This window comes from Lagenorhynchus albirostris, chromosome 1 (genome assembly GCF_949774975.1).
Source record: "Lagenorhynchus albirostris chromosome 1, mLagAlb1.1, whole genome shotgun sequence".
Taxonomy (NCBI): Eukaryota; Metazoa; Chordata; class Mammalia; order Artiodactyla; family Delphinidae; genus Lagenorhynchus; species Lagenorhynchus albirostris.
Genome location: NC_083095.1, coordinates 45,955,672 through 45,978,129, shown reverse-complemented (window position 1 = coordinate 45,978,129; position 22,458 = coordinate 45,955,672). Strand labels below are relative to the sequence as shown.

The 22,458-nt window shown below is 43.4% G+C and overlaps 1 protein-coding gene across 2 annotated transcripts in view; it reads right to left on the bottom strand.

Annotated features, from left to right (window-relative positions):
• Window positions 1-18,399, bottom strand: part of GCH1 (GTP cyclohydrolase 1) — a 53,123-nt gene extending 34,724 nt beyond the window's left edge. For both annotated transcript variants that reach the window (XR_009539209.1, XM_060142334.1), the window contains exon 1: window positions 17,913-18,399. Coding sequence is in view for 1 of the 2 variants with exons in the window: in XM_060142334.1 (XP_059998317.1) it covers window positions 17,913-18,252 (340 nt within the window). In the remaining variant the exon portion in view is untranslated. The remainder of the gene's footprint in view (window positions 1-17,912) is intronic.
• Between the last annotated feature and the right edge of the window lie 4,059 nt (window positions 18,400-22,458).

Genomic DNA, 22,458 nt, shown 5'->3' with positions numbered 1-22,458 from the left:
TCATGGATAAAACCGAAGGCTCCCAATCATATACACTATTAACTCTCAAAGTTACCTCAGCCAAAGAACTCTCATTCTGGTCACAGTTTAACTACTCTGAAAATCTGTGGTAAAAGTTTCTTATTTGTGGAAAATAAGATCCTTAAAAGGCTGTTTAAAGAAAGAAACACAGTGTATTCAAGGAATCATTAAAAAAAATACACACCTGTCAAATTTAGGGTTTTTTTGTTTTGTTGTTGTTGTTGTTGCGGTACGCGGGCCTCTCACTGTTGTGGCCTCTCCCGCTGCGGAGCACAGGCTCCGGACGCGCAGGCTCAGCGGCCATGGCTCACAGGCCCAGCTGTTCCGCGGCATGTGGGATCTTCCCGGACCGGGGCACGAACCCGCGTCCCCTACATCGGCAGGCGGACTCTCAACCACTACACCACCAGGGAAGTCCAAATTTAGTTTTTTAATTGGATAATTCTGTATACCTTTCACAATCCAGCTGTTTAACTGAAAATGGAATTTACAAAACAGATGGTAACACGGTCTGGTGTGCAGCAGTTCTAGAGAAAGAGCACACCAATCTGATAAACTATCCATTTGCTTCAAAGCCTTTAATAGGCTCATCCCTTATCATCCTACTTTCACTTATGCCGTGAGATTTCACACTGACGGATGTCATGGAACCATTTGTAATGCTATCCGACAAATAAGTACCAGCAGGGTGTGCAAGTCTCTATCATTCATGACAAATGATGAAGGGACAAGGGATCATCTTTTACAACAGTGGCTCCCAAATACAGCCAATCATAGGGAGCCTTGGAAAACACAGCTTCCCAAGCCACCCTGATAAAGTCTGATTCACTGGGTGTCGGGGTGATCCCAGGATTACGTCTTTTAAAAACCCAAATGCTTCCGATAACCAGTCAAGCTGGGAGCGTAGGATTTTAAGGGGTGAAAGAGGATGAAGGTTGAAAATGGACCCACTACTGGCGCTAGCTTGCTGTTCAGCAAGGCCAAACAGTGGGCAATATAATTCTTCACCATAAACCCTCACTACAGTCCCCAAGTCACAGGGTGACAACTTGCACGGAACACTGTGAGCTCTGCCCAGGAGGCCTGGAAGAGAGACTGAGGTTGGAGGTGGTGGGGTGAGTGACCAGGAGAGACAAAGGGAAGAAGCTGGAGCCAACCTTCAGAGCGGGTGGCAGAGAGGGCACATGGCCCAGCAAAACATAGAGGAAGGACGGCCTCACACAAGAAAGTTGTACCCATCTCCCAGGAAAAATATCAGCCATTTAAGACACCAATTGGCCCCCACAGCCAATGCACTAGAAACCAGTTTCAAAGGTAACATGATCATGTTTTCATAGAAATCCTGTACGAATTTCCAAGCTGGACGCAAATATATCAGACTGTGACCTCAAGAACCTTAAGATCTGAGGAAATAAGAAGTCTATGTGTAAAAATATTTGGATAATGACTATAGCTAAACTACAAAAGCAACAGTTTACAAAAAGGGAAAATTATGGGCCAGGAGAAGAAATACGGCTAAATTGGATAAAGATTTGAGCCAGGCCTTAAGGAAGGATACGAGGAAAGGAAGAGAGGGTTTTCTAGAGGATGTGAAGAAGGGAGGTACTATATGAGATGAAATACAGAGGTGAGAAACAATAAAAGGAGAGGTACACTGCCTGAATGGGTCATGCACTGGGCAGAAACCAAATTCCCTTCTGTTTTAGAGCATTTTTCAAGTTAAAATTTACATTTAGTTCATAACCTCTTTCAAGTCCTGCCACACTCTGCATTGGTCAGAAGTTATTATCCTCATTTGACAGATGAGGAAACTGATGCTTTGCCTGCTGAAGAAGAGCCAACTGCTGGTCTGAGGGCTGGATTTTGACGCCTGTCCTCTGACTGCCAGGTGAGAGCCTGATCACCAGCCACCGGAAGTCTGAACCTGGTGAGCCCAGTGGCTGGAAAGCCAAACCAGGAGTTGCTGCAGCCATAAGGTGACAAGGCCTAGAACAGCAAAGGAAATGAAGAGAGCAAATCCGATTCTTTAAAAGAAAAATAAAATATCAATAGTTATGTATACGGAGGCTGAAGGAGAAGAGAGGGTCAAGCTAACCGCCAGCCCAGGAGAGCAGCTAGGAAGAGCGGCCTGATCACAACCATCTGCTAGAGCCCAGAGCTGGTGCACCTCAGTCACAAAATACTGTTTAGCCAACTATTTATTTGGTTTATATGCAGGAAAATTCAGTAATTTAATGCTACTTTGACCTTTACTTTCCGAAATCAAACTGGAACAGTTTCAGGGGAAAAGGAGAATCACATTAAATCTTCAAACGAATAAAAAGGCTTTTTTTTAAAAAAAGGAACTTCTCTATGGAAGTTTATCCTAGGAAACCAGTAAAAGATAGCTTTTCAAACCAACTAGACTCTTACAATCTTCAAGATCCAAATATTGTGTCTCTCCTGATTGTGATATTGCATGAAGAAAACAGCATTCCTAATAAAAAGGTTTTCCCTGAATTTAATCAAGTCTTTAGACCTAACTTCCAGTTTCCAGGAATATGAGGGATAGAGAAACAAATTAAATGAAAACAAGAAGAAAAGAATCACACAAATCTCAAAGGTGGAGTATCTTACAGGATAGCTGACAATCTCTGATAAATTGGGGGGAGGAGGGTAGTAGGAACTTTTCTAGATTTAAACCTAACAATCAAATGCAAACATATGGATACTGAGTGGGTCCTAGTTTGAACAAATCATGAGTGAAAGACATTTGGGACAACTGGGGAAATCTGAATGTAGATCAGGTACTAAATGATAAGAAGGAATTACTAGTTAGTATAGGATAGTATAAACGGTTAAGAAGAAAAACACCTTCAAGGGTGACATTTCACCTCTAAATACACATCTCTGATTTGCTCTCAGTACAAGAACAGACCCTAACAATATGACAAAATGTTAATTTTGAATGTAGGTAGTAAGTATACAGCTGTCCCTCATACAATTTTGTCTACCTTTGTGTTTGGAAATTTTACATAATAAAAAGTAAAATAAAATGTCATGATTCTAACAGAATATCAGTTTTATTGGCATTACTGTTTAACCAACGAATCCAACAATTCCTCTTCTAATTGATAAAAAGCTTTATTAATAGACTGAAACCTCAAGTGCTAGTATGACTAGCAACTACTTACTCTTCTTGGAGAAGTGTCTACAATACTCCTGAGGGGAAAGTCTTTAAATAAATGTTTTGTCCAAGCAAAGGGGCTATAGGTTAGAAGATCACCAACCCTAAAGAGCATATCGATGAAGAACCTTTTAAAAAATCTGCGTCACAAGAAAAACAAGAGAGACCTGTTACCGTAGAAACCATCTGTGTGGCTTGAATGTTTCAAAGGAAAACAGCACCTCTAGCAACAAAAGAAGCCTAAGGTCCTTGCTAGGACCTCACCTGTCAGCTGCTGGAAGTCAACAGAGTGAGCAAAGAGAGAATGCCAACAAGCGTGCCCATACTACAGAGACCTTGGCGAGACAATCCAACTCTAGTCTAACTGCTTTCCCCGCAGACCAGATCCACAATAGTCTTGAAAGTGACTTGTGCAGGGTCATAAACTCGTTAGTGCAGATGCTGTGACTAATCCAGAGTAGTTGTTCTTCCCATTATACCAGGATGAGTCTTTGTTAACACTAAAATGGTTTGAGAAACACCCAGCGGACCCTTAGCAACAATATTATATCAGTGAACATTTCTAACATGCTAAATATGTAGCTAAAAGACTTGTCGCCCTCTTATAAACTACTTCACTTGTAAAGGGCCACCCTTGAAAAGGCTCAGTTTATTGTGCTGGAGGGGTATAGAAAGAGTTAGATATTAAAATGAGAGAAAAAAACAGCATGGGCTAAGCTTGGCCTCCACTGAGGCAAATCCTGAAGGCGCTGGAGGCTGTCAGCTAACTGCACCTTACCCTTATGGCTGAAAGGCAAATTGTTTTTGATGGGCAACCAGAGTGGCACTCCTCCACAGTTGCCAGTGCATTAACAGAAGCACTTATATCTTGAAGGGGTGGTCAGCTAGAGAGGTGTGATCTACAGCAGCTCTACCTTAAAGCGGTCTGGAGTTCTGCAGAGTCTTCGCCGAGTTTGCAGCCTCTCAGTTGAACTCCAGCACCCAGTACCTTCATCACTGCTCATGAACATCTTACTGCGAGTGCATAAACTATACCATCGGTGTAATTGTCTTTTAAGCTATTTTAGTGACAAATTCCTTGTTTGGGACATTTGTCAATGGCCTCCGTTGAACTGGGCTCTGATTCCTATTTAGAATAAAAACTAATACATGTATGATCATGCCTCACATCAGTAGCCATGAACTTCACTGAAACAGCATCTGGACCAACCAGATCTCAAAAAATGTCAACCCAGAACTCAGCAACTGCCAATTTCCTCACCTAAACCTGGATGTTTGTTCACAGAACTCTAGAGAGGCAAAAGGTATTGACTGGTGGAGGTGGCAGGGGGGAGGATTCTCATGGTTAGCAGCCAAAACCAAAAAAAAAACAAAAAAAAGAGGAACAGTTAGAGGAAGAGAGCAGGCATAAGGGCCAAATATTGCAGAACAAGCCTCATGTAGGACTTCTGCCTCAGTCTCCAGCTCCAGTGTGAGAAGGAGACAGAGTGGATTTTCAAAACAGGCTATGCACTAAGCTATGCACTAAACTAAAATGCTCACTTGCCCTCGTGAGGAGGTGGTGATGGAAGAGAATTTAAAAAGGCAGGCAAGAGGCTGGAACACAACGAAACATTACAGCCGTGGTGAGGAAAGACAGGAGGAAATCAGTCAAGTGTTTCTGGAAGGAAGAGATCCATCTACTCGATGTCTGTAAAATCACTCTGGCACTGATGGATGGGAGCAGGACAAGCTAGGAGGCAAGACAGCCAGTGAAGAAGTGAGAGATGACTAAGAGTCAGAGCAAGAGAAGGTAAGAGAGTCTAGAGATATTCAGGAAGTATAAGAGTCAGGACCTGGGGCACGAGTAACCAAGGGGATTAATGAGAAGGAAGAATTGCAAGAGGAAATGAACGACCAGATTATAAAGCCTGGACAAGCAACATGTGTTCAGGTAAAGTTGTTCATTAGAAGGGCTGACTGGTCAAAATGGACTTTAGAAACATCAGAGAAAGAAGCCAGCCCTAATGCCTTCCCATGCTGATCTTTAAAAAAGTTTAAAATAAACCTGCTTTGAAAGCTTCATTTAATTTTAACTCTATGGTACACAAAACTATGAATATTAGTGTATTCCTTTTATTCCAGAACACCTAAGAGAGTAATCTTCTCTTAACTATCATGGACTATTTGTTTAAAAAAAAAATTCAAAATGAATTTCCTTCTAGGTTCAGCTCAAAATCTACCTCCTCCATAGTCATCTGTGGTTTCAAGTCTCTCTACCATTAAGAACCCACCTTCCTTCTGACCACACAGGACCCCACTTGCTCCTCTCTGCAGGAACTTAGTGCTGGTCCCGGCTAGCACAGACCAGAGGCTCCCTGAGGGCCAAGCCAATGCCAACCAGTTTTGCTTCCCTTTTAACAGTTAGCTCAGGGTCATTCACAGGCCTGATGTTTGATAAATAAATATGCACACAGCTAATATATCTTCAATTCTAAAGATTTCTTAAAATAAGAAAATAAAATACTTACAAATTTAAGAATATACAACATTCTACAGATGAGTTACTGGCTCAAACAAGGACCAAACGGTTCTTTTCTAACTTTAAAACGATGCTCTTAACACGGACGAACCTTGAAGACATTATGCTAAGTGAAATAAGCCAGACACAAAGGACAAAATGATATGATTCCACTCATATGAGGTCCCTAGAATACTCAAATGCAGAAAGTAAAACAGAGGTTACCAAGGGCTGAGAGAAAAGGGGACCAGGGAGTTATTGGTTGATGAATATGGTTTCAGTTTGGGATAACGAAAATGTTCTGGAAATAGACTGTGGTGATGGTCGCACAGCAATGCGAATGTACTTAATGCCACTGAACTATATACTTAAAAATGGTAAACTTTATGTCGTGCATGCTTTAAAGCAAACAAATAAAAAAAAGAATATACAACATTCAACTGTATGCACTTCAACACAGTTGCAAACATGCTGTAGGAAACACAACTGGGTAAGTTGGTAGAGATACAACATAATTATGTTGTATTATTTTGCCTAATTATTCAAAGAGAAGATAAAATAAATTGTATCTCAAACTTACATACCATTGTAGTTACAGAAAAAATTACTTTAAATAAAAGGAAAGATTAAGAATTTATAACTGCATTTAAGAAAAAGTACAAACCCTAAAAACAAAGATTTAAAACAGAACTGAAGTTTCCAAATAGTAAAACCATTAAAACAGACTCACATTTGTAAAGTATAAATGATCAAAATATAATTAAATGTGCTTTAGACAAAATGTATAAAATTTTGGTTTTCAAATATCTCCCTCAAAAGATTAAGTGGGGAGGGCTTCCCTGGTGGCGCAGTGGTTGAGAGTCCGCCTGCCGATGCAGGGGACACGGGTTCGTGCCCCGGTCCGGGAAGATCCCACATGCCGCAGAGCGGCTGGGCCCGTGAGCCATGGCCGCTGAGCCTGCGCATGCGGAGACTGTGCTCCGCAGCGGGAGAGGCCACAGCAGTGAGAGGCCCTTGTACCGCAGCAGCAACAAAAAAAGATTAAGTGGGGAAAAGTTTGTTAGTTATTAATCCACCTTTGAACTGAATGTAATTTAGCTAAATTTTTTGCAGTTATTCACAAATTCCCCTGATTAAAAATTTCATGAACTATCTTAGAGTCAGGATGTTAAGAAATGCCTCAAACTAAAACTACTTGGCTTTCTGTTTGCTAGAATTCAAGAAGAAAAACAGAATGCCTATGGATTACACTGCTCACATCTTAAATGGATCTTCATATGAAAATGTAACACAGGCACTTAAAACCTGAGGGGGCACGGTGTCCACTGGAACATGAGCACTGTCATCACACACACCTGGGTTTTGCTCTGTGCCCTCTGGTAAGTGACTTGACCAGAGGCCTCTCAGTTTCCAACTCTATAATGAGTACAGCCTCCAAGTTGACAGGAGGATCATATGAGATCACACGCATACAACCTGGCCCACTTCCCAGGGTTTGGGTGCCCATACTCTTCTCTTCAACACCTAACACTTTCATTCACCAACAACCAGCACATTGCTGCCTTGATACACACCAAGGGGAAGCTCACATGATCCTACCAGTCAGGAAAAAATACCCTCAAAAAATTTCTTATTTTCTGTAATTTGTTATATTACTCCCTAAAGTTCTACAATCTGGCTTCTGAGCACATTAAGCTATTGAAACTACTAACAACACCTTCAAATAAAATCTCAGTACTCACTGCTAACACAGACAAAATGTCTATAGCACTTCATACATGCTGGGCATTTCTCTCAGCACTTTATATGTGCTAACTCACTTAATCCTCACAATAACCCTATAAGATGGATGATTACTATTAACTGCCCCATTTTACAGATGAAGCTATTAAGGCACAGCTGGTCAGTAACAGGATTTGAAGCCAGGCAATCTGACTCAAGTCTACTATGTCTCGGGACCTTTTCCTTCTGTTCCACGTTCCTTTTAAAACCATTTTCTGCCAACACTTACACTCCTGGATCTCCTGCCTCTCACATCTCCCTTTCGGGCAGTCTCTGCTGGTTCTTCTCTCATTCTCCTTAGGGTCGGAATGCTGACATCTCCTCTTCTCACTCCTTTGAGGAGCTCAGGCACTCTCCAAGCTTAACTCTCAGATTTATACCAGTAATTCACAAATTTGAATTTCTAGCCTTAAACCACCATGCCATCTCTTGGCCTGTTTAAGTCACTCCCTTTTCCTCTGCACAAATGCAAATTCTAACCACCCTCATCTCAAAATCTGGTCCAGTTGCTTTTGGTGCATAACAAAACATCCCAGAATTTATTGGTGTACAACTATTTTATTATGTCCTGGGATTCCGTGGGTCAGGAATTCAGACAAGGCACAGGAGAGATGACTGGCCTCTGGTCCACAATGTCTGGGGCTCAGTGGGGATGACTAGTTGGCTGGGGACTGGAATTACCTGGAGGAGTCTTTACTCACAGTTCTAGCGTTTGGTGCTAGCTGTTGGATGGGACCCCAGCTAAAGCCATCAGCCGGAACACCCAGTTGTGGCCTCGCCATGTGGCAGAGCTTCCTCACAGCATGGCAGCCTCAGAGTAACTGGACTTTTTACATGGTGGCTCAGGGCTCCAGAGTATCCCACATTCTTAGAACACTTTCCAATTAATCCAACCCCATAGTTCTTCCTCATCACAAAAGAAGGAATATATTAAGCATCAGGTGCTTTTCGCATACCTTCTTAATTCTTGTAAGAGCCCAGGCAAAGCAAGTATTACCATTCTTTATAAAAAGAGAAAGATGAAAATTACGTTTGGAGACATGCCAAGAATTATACAGACAGTTAAGGGACAAGGTCACATTCAAACTCAGTCTCTTTCTTTACACTACATGGATCACAATGAAGATCAGGCTTGCAAATATATACATCTAACTATTTTTCTCTAATTCCAGGGTAAAGGTTTTCAGTAACCAGATTTTTCTTATTAGCTAGCCCTTAAAAAGTTGTATTTCCTTTGCTCCTAGATTTGAAACAACTTTGTCACAATGTTTTTAATTTATCTATCTGAAAATACATGTACATACTTCAAAAATAACAAACTGAAAATATAGTGAAAAGTCTTGCTTCTACTCTGGTCTGCCATCTGCCCAGTTCATATCCCTGATTAACATATAACCACTTGTGTATCCTCCAATTCTTAATGTCAATATAAACATTTTATTGTCCCCCCCAACATAACTCCTCTGCATCATTTAGCCATTCTAAGGGACTAGACATATAGGATGGTTCTTTTCATGGCTGCAGTGACTAACCTTGAGCATATGTCATTTCGTGTATGCAATTCCCAGAGGCAGGATTTTCAAATAGGATATGTGTATTTGAATTTAATAGATGTTGTCAAATTATCCTCCATAAAGACAGCTTACACTCTCAACAGTAATATTTGTTTCCCTATAACTTCCATAATGTAATGCAGTATCAAGTTTCTAGACTTTGGCCAATCAAACAAGGAAAAAGTATATCTTTGGGTGGTCTGTGTGCATTTCTCTTATTGAAGGTGAGGTCAAGCATCTTTCCATATATTTAAAAGTCATTTGTATTTCCTTTCCTGTGAATTGTCTGCTTACACGTCTTGCCAATTTTTCAATTGTGTTTTTGGCCTTTCTCTCACATTAATTTCTAGCATCTCTTTTATATTAGTATGATTATCCTGTTGTCTACAATATGAATTGTAAATATTTCTTCCCAGTTTGTCATTTCTGTTGGTATTTGACCTGTAAAAGTTCTTAGTTTTTATATAAAGTAACAATTATTTTCTTTTATGGCTTCTAGATTGAGGCATAATTAGGTCAATCTCCAGTGCAGAATTAAAGAATTATATTAGAGAAATTAACAACCTTATATATCTTTAAGCTTTATTTAAAATACTTTTAAACTTACTGAACAGTTGCAAAGATGGCCTAAAGAGTTCCCATATATCTTCTTTATAGAAGAACTCCAGTTAATAAATTCAGAAGGAATTAAAGAACCAAACATCATTATTTTTCAACTTCTAAAAAATACTGGATCTAGGCAATCACCAATGGCTTCTAAAGTCAAGTGAAATGCTGGTGAAAAGCTCTGTAATGGACAACTTCGGCTGATAACACTTAAAGCTAATCGATTATAACATCACAAAAAGACAACTAGATATTTAACTGCTTACCGATGGAAGCACATGCCACCACCTATGAAGTATTCTTGACTAAATTTAAGAGTTATTTGGTGGGGGTGGGAGTGGGGAGAAACAGGAAGGCAAGCGTCTAAATCTAACTGCTAGTATATAAGCAACACAGGAGCTAAAGGAACATGTTAAATTAAATCGTGAGAAAAATAACGAGCAGAACCCAGAATGTGGGAAATTCTATAGGACAAATGACCCTGTTTCTTCAACAAATTGTTAGGGGACAAAAAAGAATACCAAACTAACAAATTTTTTAAAAACTTGAAGACATTTATCAAATATAATACGTGAATCTTGTCTGAATCCTTATTCAAACAAACCAATTTGTAAAGAGATACCTGGGAGAAAAATCAAAGAAATGTAAATATTGGTTAGATATTTTCTATTAAGGAATAACTGTTGATTTCAAGTATGATAATATTTTTAAGTCTCTATTTTCAAGATATAGTAAAGTATTTATCAATGAAGTGACATATCTAGGATTTGCTTTAAAATAATTCAGTGGGGGAAGGTGTGTGACAAGAGGAACGAAGCAAAACCTATGTTTATGTTAAAGGCTGGGTGATGGGCACATAGAAACTCATTATACTATTCTAATTTTGTGTACATTTGAACACTTCTACAATAATTTAAAAACTGCAATCCTGACAGATTTTCTAGAGATTCTTCCCCATGAGAATTTTGATGTGCCAGGGAAACACCCCAGTTGCTTCAACTGATACCTTGGAATAATATGTTGACTGGATATAGAAGAAGCCATCTCGCCAAACAGGTGAGTTTCTACAGGCACAGGACTCTATGAAGGACACAAAGATGTCTAAAGGATGACCTCTGGCCTAGAAGAGAAGTGTTCAGGAGATCCAGTAGAAATAACTTCCATGGCTTTTCCATAAAGCTAATCCCCTACGTTTTTCTTTAGTGTATGAAAAAGCCAGCATTTATTGAGCACCTATGCACAGAGCACTGTGGTAGAAGAAAGACAAGTGTTAAGAAAGGGTCCTTGTCTTTTTTTCTTTTCAATATTTATTTATTTGTCTGCGCCAGGTCTTAGTTGCTGCATACGGAATCTTAGTTGCGGCCTGCGGGATCTTTAGCTGCAGCATGCAGGCTCTTAGCTGCGGTATGCGGGATCTAGTGCCCTGACCAGGGATCAAACCCGGGCCCCCTGCATTGGGAGCACAGAGTCTTAACCACTGGACCACCAGGGAAGTCCCAAGAAGGTGTCCTTGTCTTTAAGAAATTAATTCAAACATTCATCAAGTCATCTACATGTGCTGGGCAATTTGCTAGGCATTCAAAGGTGAGTACAGACAGTCCTCCTTCTAAAAAACTGTGACTGAGGCTATAACAGAACCAAATTCTAGTGAGTAAATGTCCTCTCAATCTTGAGTATAACAAATTTACCTTGATTCAGACAATCTTTGATTAACCCCAATCTAAATTATCCCTCCATCTAATTGCCCTAAACTCAGTAGAGAATGTATAACCATAGGGAACATATTCATTACATAAGCTGGACTTATGAATTGTTCATATAATCTAGGATTCATAACCTAGGATTCACCAAAGATTAGATAGATGCCCTCTCCTGGCAAATTTTATTACTGCAGCCTGACTCAACCAAATACTGGACTCAAATAGAGGTATACTGCAAATGAGTCAGTGGGGGAATGCCCAGGCATAGAAGAGTTTCTAGAGCTGGACAAAGAAAACAGCAGAGGGCTTCCCTGCTGGCGCAGCGGTTAAGAATCCGCCTGCCAATGCAGGGGACACGGGTTCAAGCCCTGGTCCGGGAAGATCCCACATGCCGCGGAGCAACTAAGCCCATGCGCCACAACTACTGAGCCTGCTCTCTAGAGCCCACGAGCCACAACTACTGAGCCCACGTGCCACAACTACCGAAGCCCATGTGCCTAGAGCCTGTGCTCCACAACAAGGGAAGCCGCCGCAATGAGAAGCCCACGCACTGCAATGAAGAGTAGCCCCCGCTCCCTGCAACGAGAGAAAGCCTGCACGCAGCAACGAAGACCCAACGCAGCCAAAAATAAATAAAATTAAATAAAATAAAAAAGAAAACAGCAGAGAATATACAAAAAGGGAAGGGGAGGGGAGTTGATTCAAATAAATCAGTAAAATATTATGATTAAAATTAAATAGACTATGAGAGATTATGATGATTCTCATTCTCTATCATTCTCCCAGTGCTGCTACTTTTCAGATATGATCTTGTGCAAGTTCTCTCTGTGCCCCAGTTTCCTTATCCCTAAAAACACGGCTAATATTAGCTACCCCGTAGGGTTATTGTGAGGATCAGTGAGGCAATACATGTAAAGAACTCACAACTGTGCTCAGCACATAGTAATCAGGAGTGTTCGTTGTTATTCAGATGTCAGCTCAAGCATCCACACTTCCCATCTCCTAGCATAGATCAAGTTCCTTTGGTAAATGCTCTCACTGAGCTGTGTTCTTTTTATCACTAGATTTCTCCAACTATAATCACATTCATTCATGTGATTCTGATGAATATCTGTTTTAGTCTAATAGACTGTCTGTTCCATGAGGGAAGGAACCATATCTGGTTTTGCTGAGCCTGTTTCCCAGCATTCAGCGCAGTGGTTGGCACTCAGTGAATAAATTAAATGAAATTATAAAGTTCCCAGTCAGTCTTATGAATAATAGCATTTAACATTGGTATAGGTTAAACTGTGTTGAAGGTTAAGTTGAAGTCCTAAAGCTCAGTACCGTGGAAAGTGACCTTGGAAATAGAGTAACGTAATTAGCTAAATTAAGATAAGGCATACAGGTGTAAAGTGGATTCACTCCTATGTGACTGATGTCCTTAAAAGAGGGAAATTTGGACACGGACAGAAGCAGAGATGGGCGTACTGCAGTTGCAAGCTAAGGAACACCAAGGATTGACAGCTACCACCAGAAGCTGGGAAGAGGCAAGGAAGGACCGCACTCCCCTCCCCATTCCCTGTGATTTTCAGAGGGAGTATGGGTCCACCAATACCTTGATTTCAGACTTCTAGTCTCCAGAACTGTGAGACAATAGATTTCTGTTGTTTAAACAGTCCAGTCTGTGGTACTTTCTTATTTTTGTTGTTGCGGTACGCGGGCCTCTCACTGTTGTGGCCTCTCCCGCTGCGGAGCACAGGCTCCGGACGCGCAGGCTCAGTGGCCATGGCTCACGGGCCCAGCCGCTCTGCGGCATGTGGGATCTTCCCGGACCAGGGCACGAACCCGTGTCCCCTGCATCGGCAGGCGGACTCTCAACCACTGCGCCACCAGGGAAGCCCCTGATAATACATTTTTAAAAGAAACTAGTAAGACTAGATTTTCTCCTCCATTCTCAATGACTCTTAACAGCTTTAATCAACTTTGACTACTCCCAAGTTCCAGTCATAAACTTCAATGGTCTTGTTATTTTTTCTTCTTTATTCATAGTACCTTTTCTGGCAATACACAGAACTAAGTCCTATGTAAGAAGTATTCATTAACAAAATGAAAATGAAGCTTATTAGTGAATCAAGATTTAAATGAACTATACACCTCTAAAATAGCACCTCTCAATAATGAGATTAACTTTTCTACAACCTACTTTAAAACATGGGACATAAACTTACCTTTTGCCCACAATATGGGAGGCTATGATAAATAAGTATTATCACATCTTAGAAGTTGTTACAATTCTTAGTTCATCATGGCAGTCTGATTTGGTAAATCACAGACGTTCATGATTCAAAAAGAAAATCCTTCTGTGAGTGCTGGCACGTTTCAGTATGAAGTGGCTAAGACTCATTTTTGTGTAAATAAACTATCTAATTGCCTCGCTTTAGCTTTAGAGAATAGTTGTCATCTTGTAGTGAACATGGTTGAGGCAGGGTGGGGAAACAGTCATGAAGTCCATCACTGGGACTTCCCATGTGGCGCAGTGGTTAAGAATCCGCCTGCCAATGCAGGGGACATGGGTTCGATCCCTGGTTTAGGAAGATCCCACATGCCGCAGAGCAACTAAGCCCGTGCGCCACAACTACTGAGCCCGTGTGACACAACTACCGAAGCCCACGTGCCTAGAGCCCGTGCTCCGCAACAAGAGAAGCCACCACAATGAAGCCTGCGCACTGCAATGAAGAGTAGCCCCCGCTCGCCGCAACTAAAGCCCGCACACGGCAACGAAGACCCAACACAGCGAAAAATAAATTTAAAAAATAAAATAAATAAATTTAGAAGAAGTCCATCACCTGTGATACCATCTCCTCTTCCTGCATTATATACAGGCTTCCCAAATTTGGGACACTGTCAACTTGATTTATGAAAACTGCCTTGGCATCCTGGATAAGACAAGCTAAAACCTACTTCAACTAGAAATGTGACAGAAGACTCAAGACTCTTGTGTACTCCCATAAACTTATAAAAAGGACAACTGATGAGACAAGTTACATTCACTTAACCTTTAATGGATAATACTATCTAAGAGGTTGTTCCTATTTATACCCAGGAGAGGACAGGGAAAGAGAAGGGTCAGACACAAGAACATGAAGATCAAAGACCTCAGGCAACAGCAGACCCTCCAATTTAATTAGGATTCTGAATTTAAAAAATAGTGGAAATACAGGAAATATATAGAAAAGAAGATCTCATCAAAGGTTCTCTGAATATGTAAGAGAACTAGGATATGGTTAAATTGAAATGGGATAGCAACAGATAAAGATGAGCTGGTCCAAGGATTACCCTGTGATGCTATTCAAAGGACAGCCATTCCTGGGAGAGGTGATCGTGTCTTCTTCCAGCCCTCCCTCCACTATAAGCTACAGCCCAGTGGTGAACAGTAACCAGGAGACTTGCACAACCTTGACAGAGCCCCATTACAGGTGACCACAGATGCACCCATAATGAGGTACATACTGGAAAGTAAAGAAAGTTGTACCACACAAGGGTCATGAAAATACGCTGCAGTGCAGGGAAAACTGACAAATTCCCCAAACATCAGAAATTAGCATCAATTCACTCAAGAGGAGCTTAAAAAAAATAATTTGGGGAATGTAAAGTACCAACTTATTTTATTTATTTTATGTTTTAAAAAACTTAAGTCAACACTAGTAACAAGTAATTAATATACAGAGATATAAAAGACGTTAAGTATCTTATCTACAAGCATAGAAAAGTGATAGTTTCAAAGAAGTTTGCTTCTATCCAAAATAATCTATAGTGGTCATTGACTTATACTCTCTAAAGAAATAAAAACTAGGGATTGGGTAGAAGTGTTTTCTCTATTACTTACTTCTGTATTTTCTATAGATTTAAAGTATCCTTCCTTCTCCCACCCAGGTTGGTCCAAGGCCTGGACCACCACCATTTCAGGTTCATTCCTTTAAGTTCAGCATCATCCTTGTCACCCTCTCCTCTCTGTCTTCTATTTATGTACCTCTAAGAAATCAATATTAAGTCCTTAAGTGTGATCCTCTAGACAGAGGCTTTCAAACTTTTGACCACAACAAATACAAGAAATACTACATTCTACAACCGGAGCCAGTACATACCAGAAAAAATCATACCTATAAAACCTACTTGTAAGCTTCTCAAAACATTTACCCTTACTACATATGATGGACTGATTTTCTCCATTCTACTCCACCTTATTTTAATGCTGGTGACCCAAGTATTAGGTCCAAACTCAGTGTGAAATGCTTAGTAGAGAAGATACACTGACGTATCTCACCAAGTAGCAACATAAGGAAGCAGGTAAGAGTTCTGCATTCAGGCTGCCTAGATTCCAACACCAGCTCTACCACCTGAAGCTGTCAACCTCTCTGCCTCAGGTTCCTTATCATGGGGTAAAAGAACAGTGTTTACCTCAAAAATGAGGCTTAACCAAAGACCATCCACAAAAAGCACTTAGAGCATAAAAAGTATTCAATTAATGGCTATTAATAATTCTTAAATGGTCTGTGACATTTTCACTGTCGTAAAGTACATATAACACTCATCATCTTAACCATTTTAAAACGTGCAATTCAGTGGCATTTAGCACATTCACAATGTGTGCAGCCATCACCACTCTCTAGTCCTAGAACATTTGCATCATCCCAAGAGGAAACCTGGAACCCATTGAGCAGTCCCTCCCCATTCCACCCTCTCCCCCAGGTCCTCTTGGGTAGGGAGATGATTAGAGTCCCCCTAATCTGATTTCTGTTCCTAGGTCCATGGACTTTTTAAATAATAAATTAACACTTGACTAGAACTGTCTTCTAAGGTAGAATGAAGTGTTCTTTGCAGTCATTAGTCCTACGGCTCATGAGACAAACTTCTGCTAATCATTTCTTAAGTAAACCTTTTGAGACACTTTCAGTCTCTAAAGTCAGGAGGACCTCCCCTACTCTCGAGGTCAGAAATCCCTCTCTCCTGTGAATTCTATTAGGGCGATTCCCAAAGCCTGACCAAGTGCGGTGGACACTTTCAGTGTCCACAAGAGGCAGACTGAGCAAGGCCCTAAGAAGATGTTTCTTCATTACATTCGTGGAATATCACCAAATGGTAGAATATTCACCAAATGAAGAATGTGTATTCTTCAGTCTTCGCATTTTGAAATTCTGTATTTGAGGCTCCAAACTTTTACCAACAAAGGTTTAAAAAGTAAACTTGGACAAAGAACTAGATATCCATTTCTTGGCTTTAAGATGTAGTGTCATTTCCTTTATGTGCCTCACCCCTCTCACACTGATTTCTCACCCTTCCTTTGGGGTGGGGGAGACTGGGCAAAAATAACTGTTTCTCCCAGAATCTATTCAGGAAGTCTCCAGAAACTTGATTGGGGAAATAATCTGAGCAGGGAGGTTACCTTGCAAAGCAGCACTGTTATTCTTTGAGAAAAGGTGAAGGCAGAAGGCTTCTTAGGCCAAAGGAATAAATGTCACCAAGAGGTACAGAAGATGTGGACTGGAAAACAACGCCCTTCGTCCGAGCTGTGCAAGTCAGATCTTTTTTAACTTTTTTTTTTTTTAATTAGTGACCAACATCGCTCACCCAGCAATTAGGCAGCGAAGTTCTCAATCATTTTCCACCGCCACCCCGCGCCCCCTACTTCCCGGCCTCCTGGGCAAAAGCCTGACCCTCCTCAGGCGCCGAAAGCACTGGGCCAACCCGGCTCCTTTGGGATGCGTGGGTGGGAAGTGCGTGATAGAGAGACTCCGGGTCCCACAGCCCAGCGAACCTCCCAGACTCCCACGAAGTCGCTTTCCTGCTTTGGGGTTTGGGGAGTGGGGGAGAAAAGGCGGAGAACGCTTTAAGCAGCAAACTAACCCCCCGAAAACCTCACACTTCAAACTCCAGGAAAGCCCATGCCCAGAACTATGCCAAATTCTGGCCAAGTCCTGAGCTGGAGTGAACTGGATGTGAACAAAAGAGAATTACGACCTTCGGAACACCCGGGTACCCTGCCAAGTCAGCAAGAGTGAGGGTCCCCGAGTTTGCAGCAAAGAATCACCCCCGGCTTCAGACACACAAAGCCAAGGCTTCACCCCAGACCTACCAAAAATGAGACCTCCAGAGCAGAGATGACCTAGGAAGCCGTCACTTCCACGAGCCCAGGTGCGCGTTCCTCGGGCATCCGGCCCTGGGCGTTCAGGCGACAAGGGCTCCAGGCTCCCACCCGGGGGCGGGGGTAAGGGACGTGGGGAGGCTCTGTGACTGCGGTCCCGCCAACCCGAGGCTGGAGGAGAGGGCCGCGTGCAGCGAGCGGGGAGGACCCCGCGAGGGCCGCTTCAACTAGTCCCCGGGTGGAGAGGCCGCTGACTCCCACCGCGGCCGAAATGCGTCCCACGCAGGGCCCTCTCCTTGGCCGGACGGCTGGGCCAGGGCCGAGGGCGGGGTTCGGAAAAGCGACAGCACTCGGCTTCCTCCGCCAAGAGTGAGCAACTCCGGGAACTAACTGGAGCCGGCGCGCGCTTCCTGCAGCCACCTCCCCAGTGACCGGCACGCCGGCCGGCGGGCGCACTGACCTGAGATGGTCTCCTGGTAGCCCTTGGTGAAGAACTGCATGGCCGTGGCCGCCCTCCAGGGCGTCTGGAGCAGCCCCTGCCGCTGGGGGTCCTCGCCCAGCGAGCGCAGGATGGACGAGTAGGCGGCCGCCAGGTTGGGGAGGTTCAGCTCGTTATCCTCCTCGCTGCGGGGCCGCTCGCCCTTCCAGCCGTCCGCCGGCTGGACGCTCTTGCTCTCCGGCCGCGGCTGCTTCTCGGTGGGCGTACTGGGCCTGGGCCGCGGCGGCTCCCCCTCGGGGAACCCATTGCTGCACCGGGCGTCCCGCGGCTTCGCCTGCACCCGCCCCGGGCCCTTCTCCATAGACCTGCCGCTGCCGCCCCGGAGGGACCTTCGGACGCGTCAGGGGCTGCAACTGAACTTCGCCGGCGGGCAATGGACTGTGACCGCAATCACCTGAATAACGTAGGCCTCGAGCCAGGGGCAGGCTCCGACCCCGGAACAGAAGAGACTGAGGAGTGCTGGAGCGCCTCCTTTTTATGGGCTGGCGGCTCGGCCGGCGCCGCGGGGCGTTTCCATTGGCCGAGGCTCCTGGCGTCATGGCGCTCACTCCGCCCCTTCGCCCTGCCCTCCGCCGGGTGCACTGGAAGCCGGCCCCTGTGGCGCGGACTTTGTCCGAGTCCGTGGCGCGGACCTTGTCCGAGTCCGTGGCGCGGACCTTGTCCGAGTCCGTGGCGCGGACCTTGTCCGAGTCCCTCCCGCGGACCTTGTCCGAGTCCCTCCCGCGGACCTTGTCCGAGTCCCTTCCGCGCCAGGCGGGAGGATTGGGTTGGACCCCTCTGGCTATTGCCGGATGAACTGAATCCTAAAGGGGGCAGGTGTTCGGAGCTGGAACCTCGGCGAGGAGAGGCAAGGTCTGGGTGCCCCGTCAGCCCTCTCCTCTTAGGGCAAAGAGTACGCTGCATCAGAAGTGTTCTGGTCGCCTCGCCCTGTGAAAGATGAGCAAACAGGTGGCCTCGCCGGGGAAGAGACTGGGTTAAAATGTAGGTATGGAAACCAACCCATACTTTTAGGGCAAGAGAATAATATGAATTGAAACGATTGCGTTCGTTAGTTAAAAACATGTCCAACGCACCTGCCTCCAGCCGCTGTCAGGAGGAATGTTACACCCAGTGGTCCTTAAGTGAGTCCCTATATCAAGGAGGACGGTATCTGTGGTGGCCAGAACTTTGACCCTGCAGAAATTGGTTTGCGAGCGAAGAAAAATTAGGGGTCTCATTAAAAACCCATTTGCGTTTTGTGGAAACGCAACTGTGGAAATTTGGTGCTGATCGTTTTAAGAGTGACATGCTTAGTGCCTTTCTCCTGATGCTGATAGAGATTGTGAAACGTTATTGATCAACTGGACTCTTAACCAGTGACATCTGCTTTGACTGTTTAAGATTTTTTAAATGGACTTTTTTTTCTCACTAGAGGGATTATTTCATAACACCAAAGGTGAGTTTTAAAACATGTATCAAATTAATATTTTATGATTTGCCCCAGAGAGTTTCTAATGCTGATTTTCTGACATATAAACACATATTTAAAGGCTTAGGATCAGACAAACCAGGAGGGAAGCCCCTGGAATTATTCTATGCTAATAAAGTAGCTCAGTCATTATTATTAGTAATTTGTATTTATTGGATGTCTGCTCCAGGCATATTCCTGTTCTAAACATTAAGGAAAGAAATATGGGAAATACCTAGCCTCCTAGGTACTTTTAATCTAAAGTAGAAGAATTATTGATGTAAGTGGGGTTTTTCAAAATAGTTATTGGATTTCTATATACAGTAAATATCAAATTACATAGATCAAGAAATATGAACATCCCTTGGAAAGCCTCTTTGTCACTCTCCTACTATTTATTGTCAGTGTTCCAACCCGTCCCCATCGTCAAGGTCCTATAATATTTTTTCCCTCTAACTGCTCTGCCCACTGTCCAATGATACTTCCTGGTCAGAATTATCCACTGGGTCTCAAACTATTTCAAGCTGGAGACAACATTAAAGGATGGCCTTGTATTTAACAAATGAAAATAAAGATACCAAGTGAAGTATTTTTAAAACAGAGGGATTCAATGGAGATGCTTTCCATGAGATTTTTTTTTTTAGAGGCAATCATTTGCCTTCCTTTAAAAACACTTGTAAACATTAACTAATATATTTCCCAAAGCAATTTCTAATGAAATTTTACCCTAAAAATTAACATTTTCTTATAAACACTGCCACTAAGTCATTAGCATTTTTATTGCCAGTTACCAGTACAAGGTCTCTGGATTTGTTCTATATTTACTTGTAAATTGGAGGCAGTGTATTTCAGCCAAATGCCCAAAGGCAATACAAGGAAGCTTTAAAATCATGAACACTTTAAAATCAGGAACAGTTTAACAGTGAAATGTAGGTAGTTGACAGGGATGGTTATAAGTAGAAATGGGAGAAGAAGAGGGAATAAATTAAAAGAGGAGGGATATATCCCACAGAATTAATTAGCATAAAATGGTTCAGCAGTGAAACTATGAGCATTCACAACCAGGAATTACAACAGCATTCATGTTTTTAACCCAGTACGGGGACTCATTTTCACCTTGGACCCAACCTGCGAGTTGCTTTCTATCAAAAAGCCAAGGAATTTTTTTTTTAAGTTCTCCCATTTCTAGGGCAGTAGCAAAACAGAGAAGCAGATGAGTGAGATACACAGCACCAAAGACTGAAAATACTGCAGGGCTACAGACATATGTAGTCACTTGCCAAGGGTAACAGGTAAACTAACATTAAGCATTTGGCAATGGTAATTGGAAAAAAGCAAATTTCTCCAAGTGTGCTTGATGAAGGTTCTTTATTTGAAATCCAAACTTTGGAGGAGATTCTGGATCAAGATTGGACATAGGGCTTCCCTGGTGGCATAGTGGTTAAGAATCTGCCTGCCAATGCAGGGGACATGGGTTTGAGCCCTAGTCTGGGAAGATCCCACATGCCGCGGAGCAACTAAACCCATGTGCCACAACTACTGAGCCTGCGCTCCAGAGCCCGCAAGCCACAGCTACTGAAGCCTGCGTGCCTAGAGCCTGTGCTCCGCAACAGGAGAAGCCACCGCAATGAGAAGCCCGCGCACTGCAACAAAGGGTAGCCCCCACTCTCAGCAACTACAAAAAACCGGCGTGCAGCAGCAAAGACCCAATGCAGCCAAAAATTAAATAAATGAATAAATAAATTTATAAAAATAAATAAATAAAAATAATTTAAAGATTGGACATAGATAATAACAAGGTGGACACAGGAAAAGTGTCCTTGTTCCACTTCTAACTTCCAGAAGCTATCCTGTGGAGTCAATGCAATCCTGAGATGTCTCACTAAACCCCCCAAATGTAGGGAGAAGCAAAGTGAATGGAAGCCCTTACGTTTCTTCTCTTCTGAATGAGGAGGAATGGAACAAGAGAGAAAATGGGAGAATGTGAACACTGAGCTGACTTTCTGAGATGGAAGGGAAGGCTCGAGGGCACCTCACTGTGTTGAGAAAACTATCCATAGCCCAAAGGTACCTCACAAGGGAAGAACAGACATACGCCAGGTAGTCACCTGTCCCTGGTAGAGGATCTTTAATACCATCTCGGAAGAAAGGGCAGATGCTAAAAAGGGGACGTTAATGGAGAGTCCAGCCACCACAGCTGAATTCTGTCCTAATCGTCACGATCCCTCAGGGAAAACGAGATACAACACAACCTCCTCCAGCCCCAGACTGTAGCAGAGTGAGGGAGACAAACAGGCTTCCACTGTAATAGGAAACACAAAGAAGTCACCCTCAATAATATGAGGCAGGGACAGGAGGCAGAGAAGCAGCATGGCAACCGTGCAAACATACTGTACAATGGCCAGATGGAACAAAACTAAACAAAGAAAGATAATAATGTAGCATATAAAAAGCACAACATCAAAAAATGCAACTGAAAACAAACTCACAGAATAGAAGAAAATTCTTCACAAATGTTTTGTTTGTTTGCTTGGTGTTGGACACCCGTTTAATGTGGACACTCAAGGCCTGGGCAGACTAGGGAGCATGCAGGAGTTGGGCAGGTGGGCAAGGTGGGTGGGTCACTGGCCCACACCTGGCCCCAAGAGGAGGTGCTAGAGGTGGGGGCTGACCCAGGCACGCCAAGGGAAGTACCAGAGGGTGGCCTAGGCAGGCAGACCCCCAGGAGACCCATAGGCCAGCCCTGGAGAAGGTGTCTAAGCCAGAGGATGAGTGCTCAGGCCAGAGCCTGGCCCAGGGAGGCAGGGCTGGGGCATGGCTGGGGGCTCCCGAGCTTAGGGGCTGGCATCACTGGGGGCCTCCCCAGTTAGATTCAAGCAGCTCCTGGAGGCGGGCGTGGAGGTTGTCATTCTTCTCCTCCAGGTGGTCCAGACAGGAGTTGATCTGGTCCAACATGGAGTTAATGGCAGCGTATTCTGCTTCCCTGAAGTCATTGTCCCCACCTTCCACGCTTGCCTCCACCGGCATGCCCGGGTCCCCACTGGGGCCCAACATTGCAGG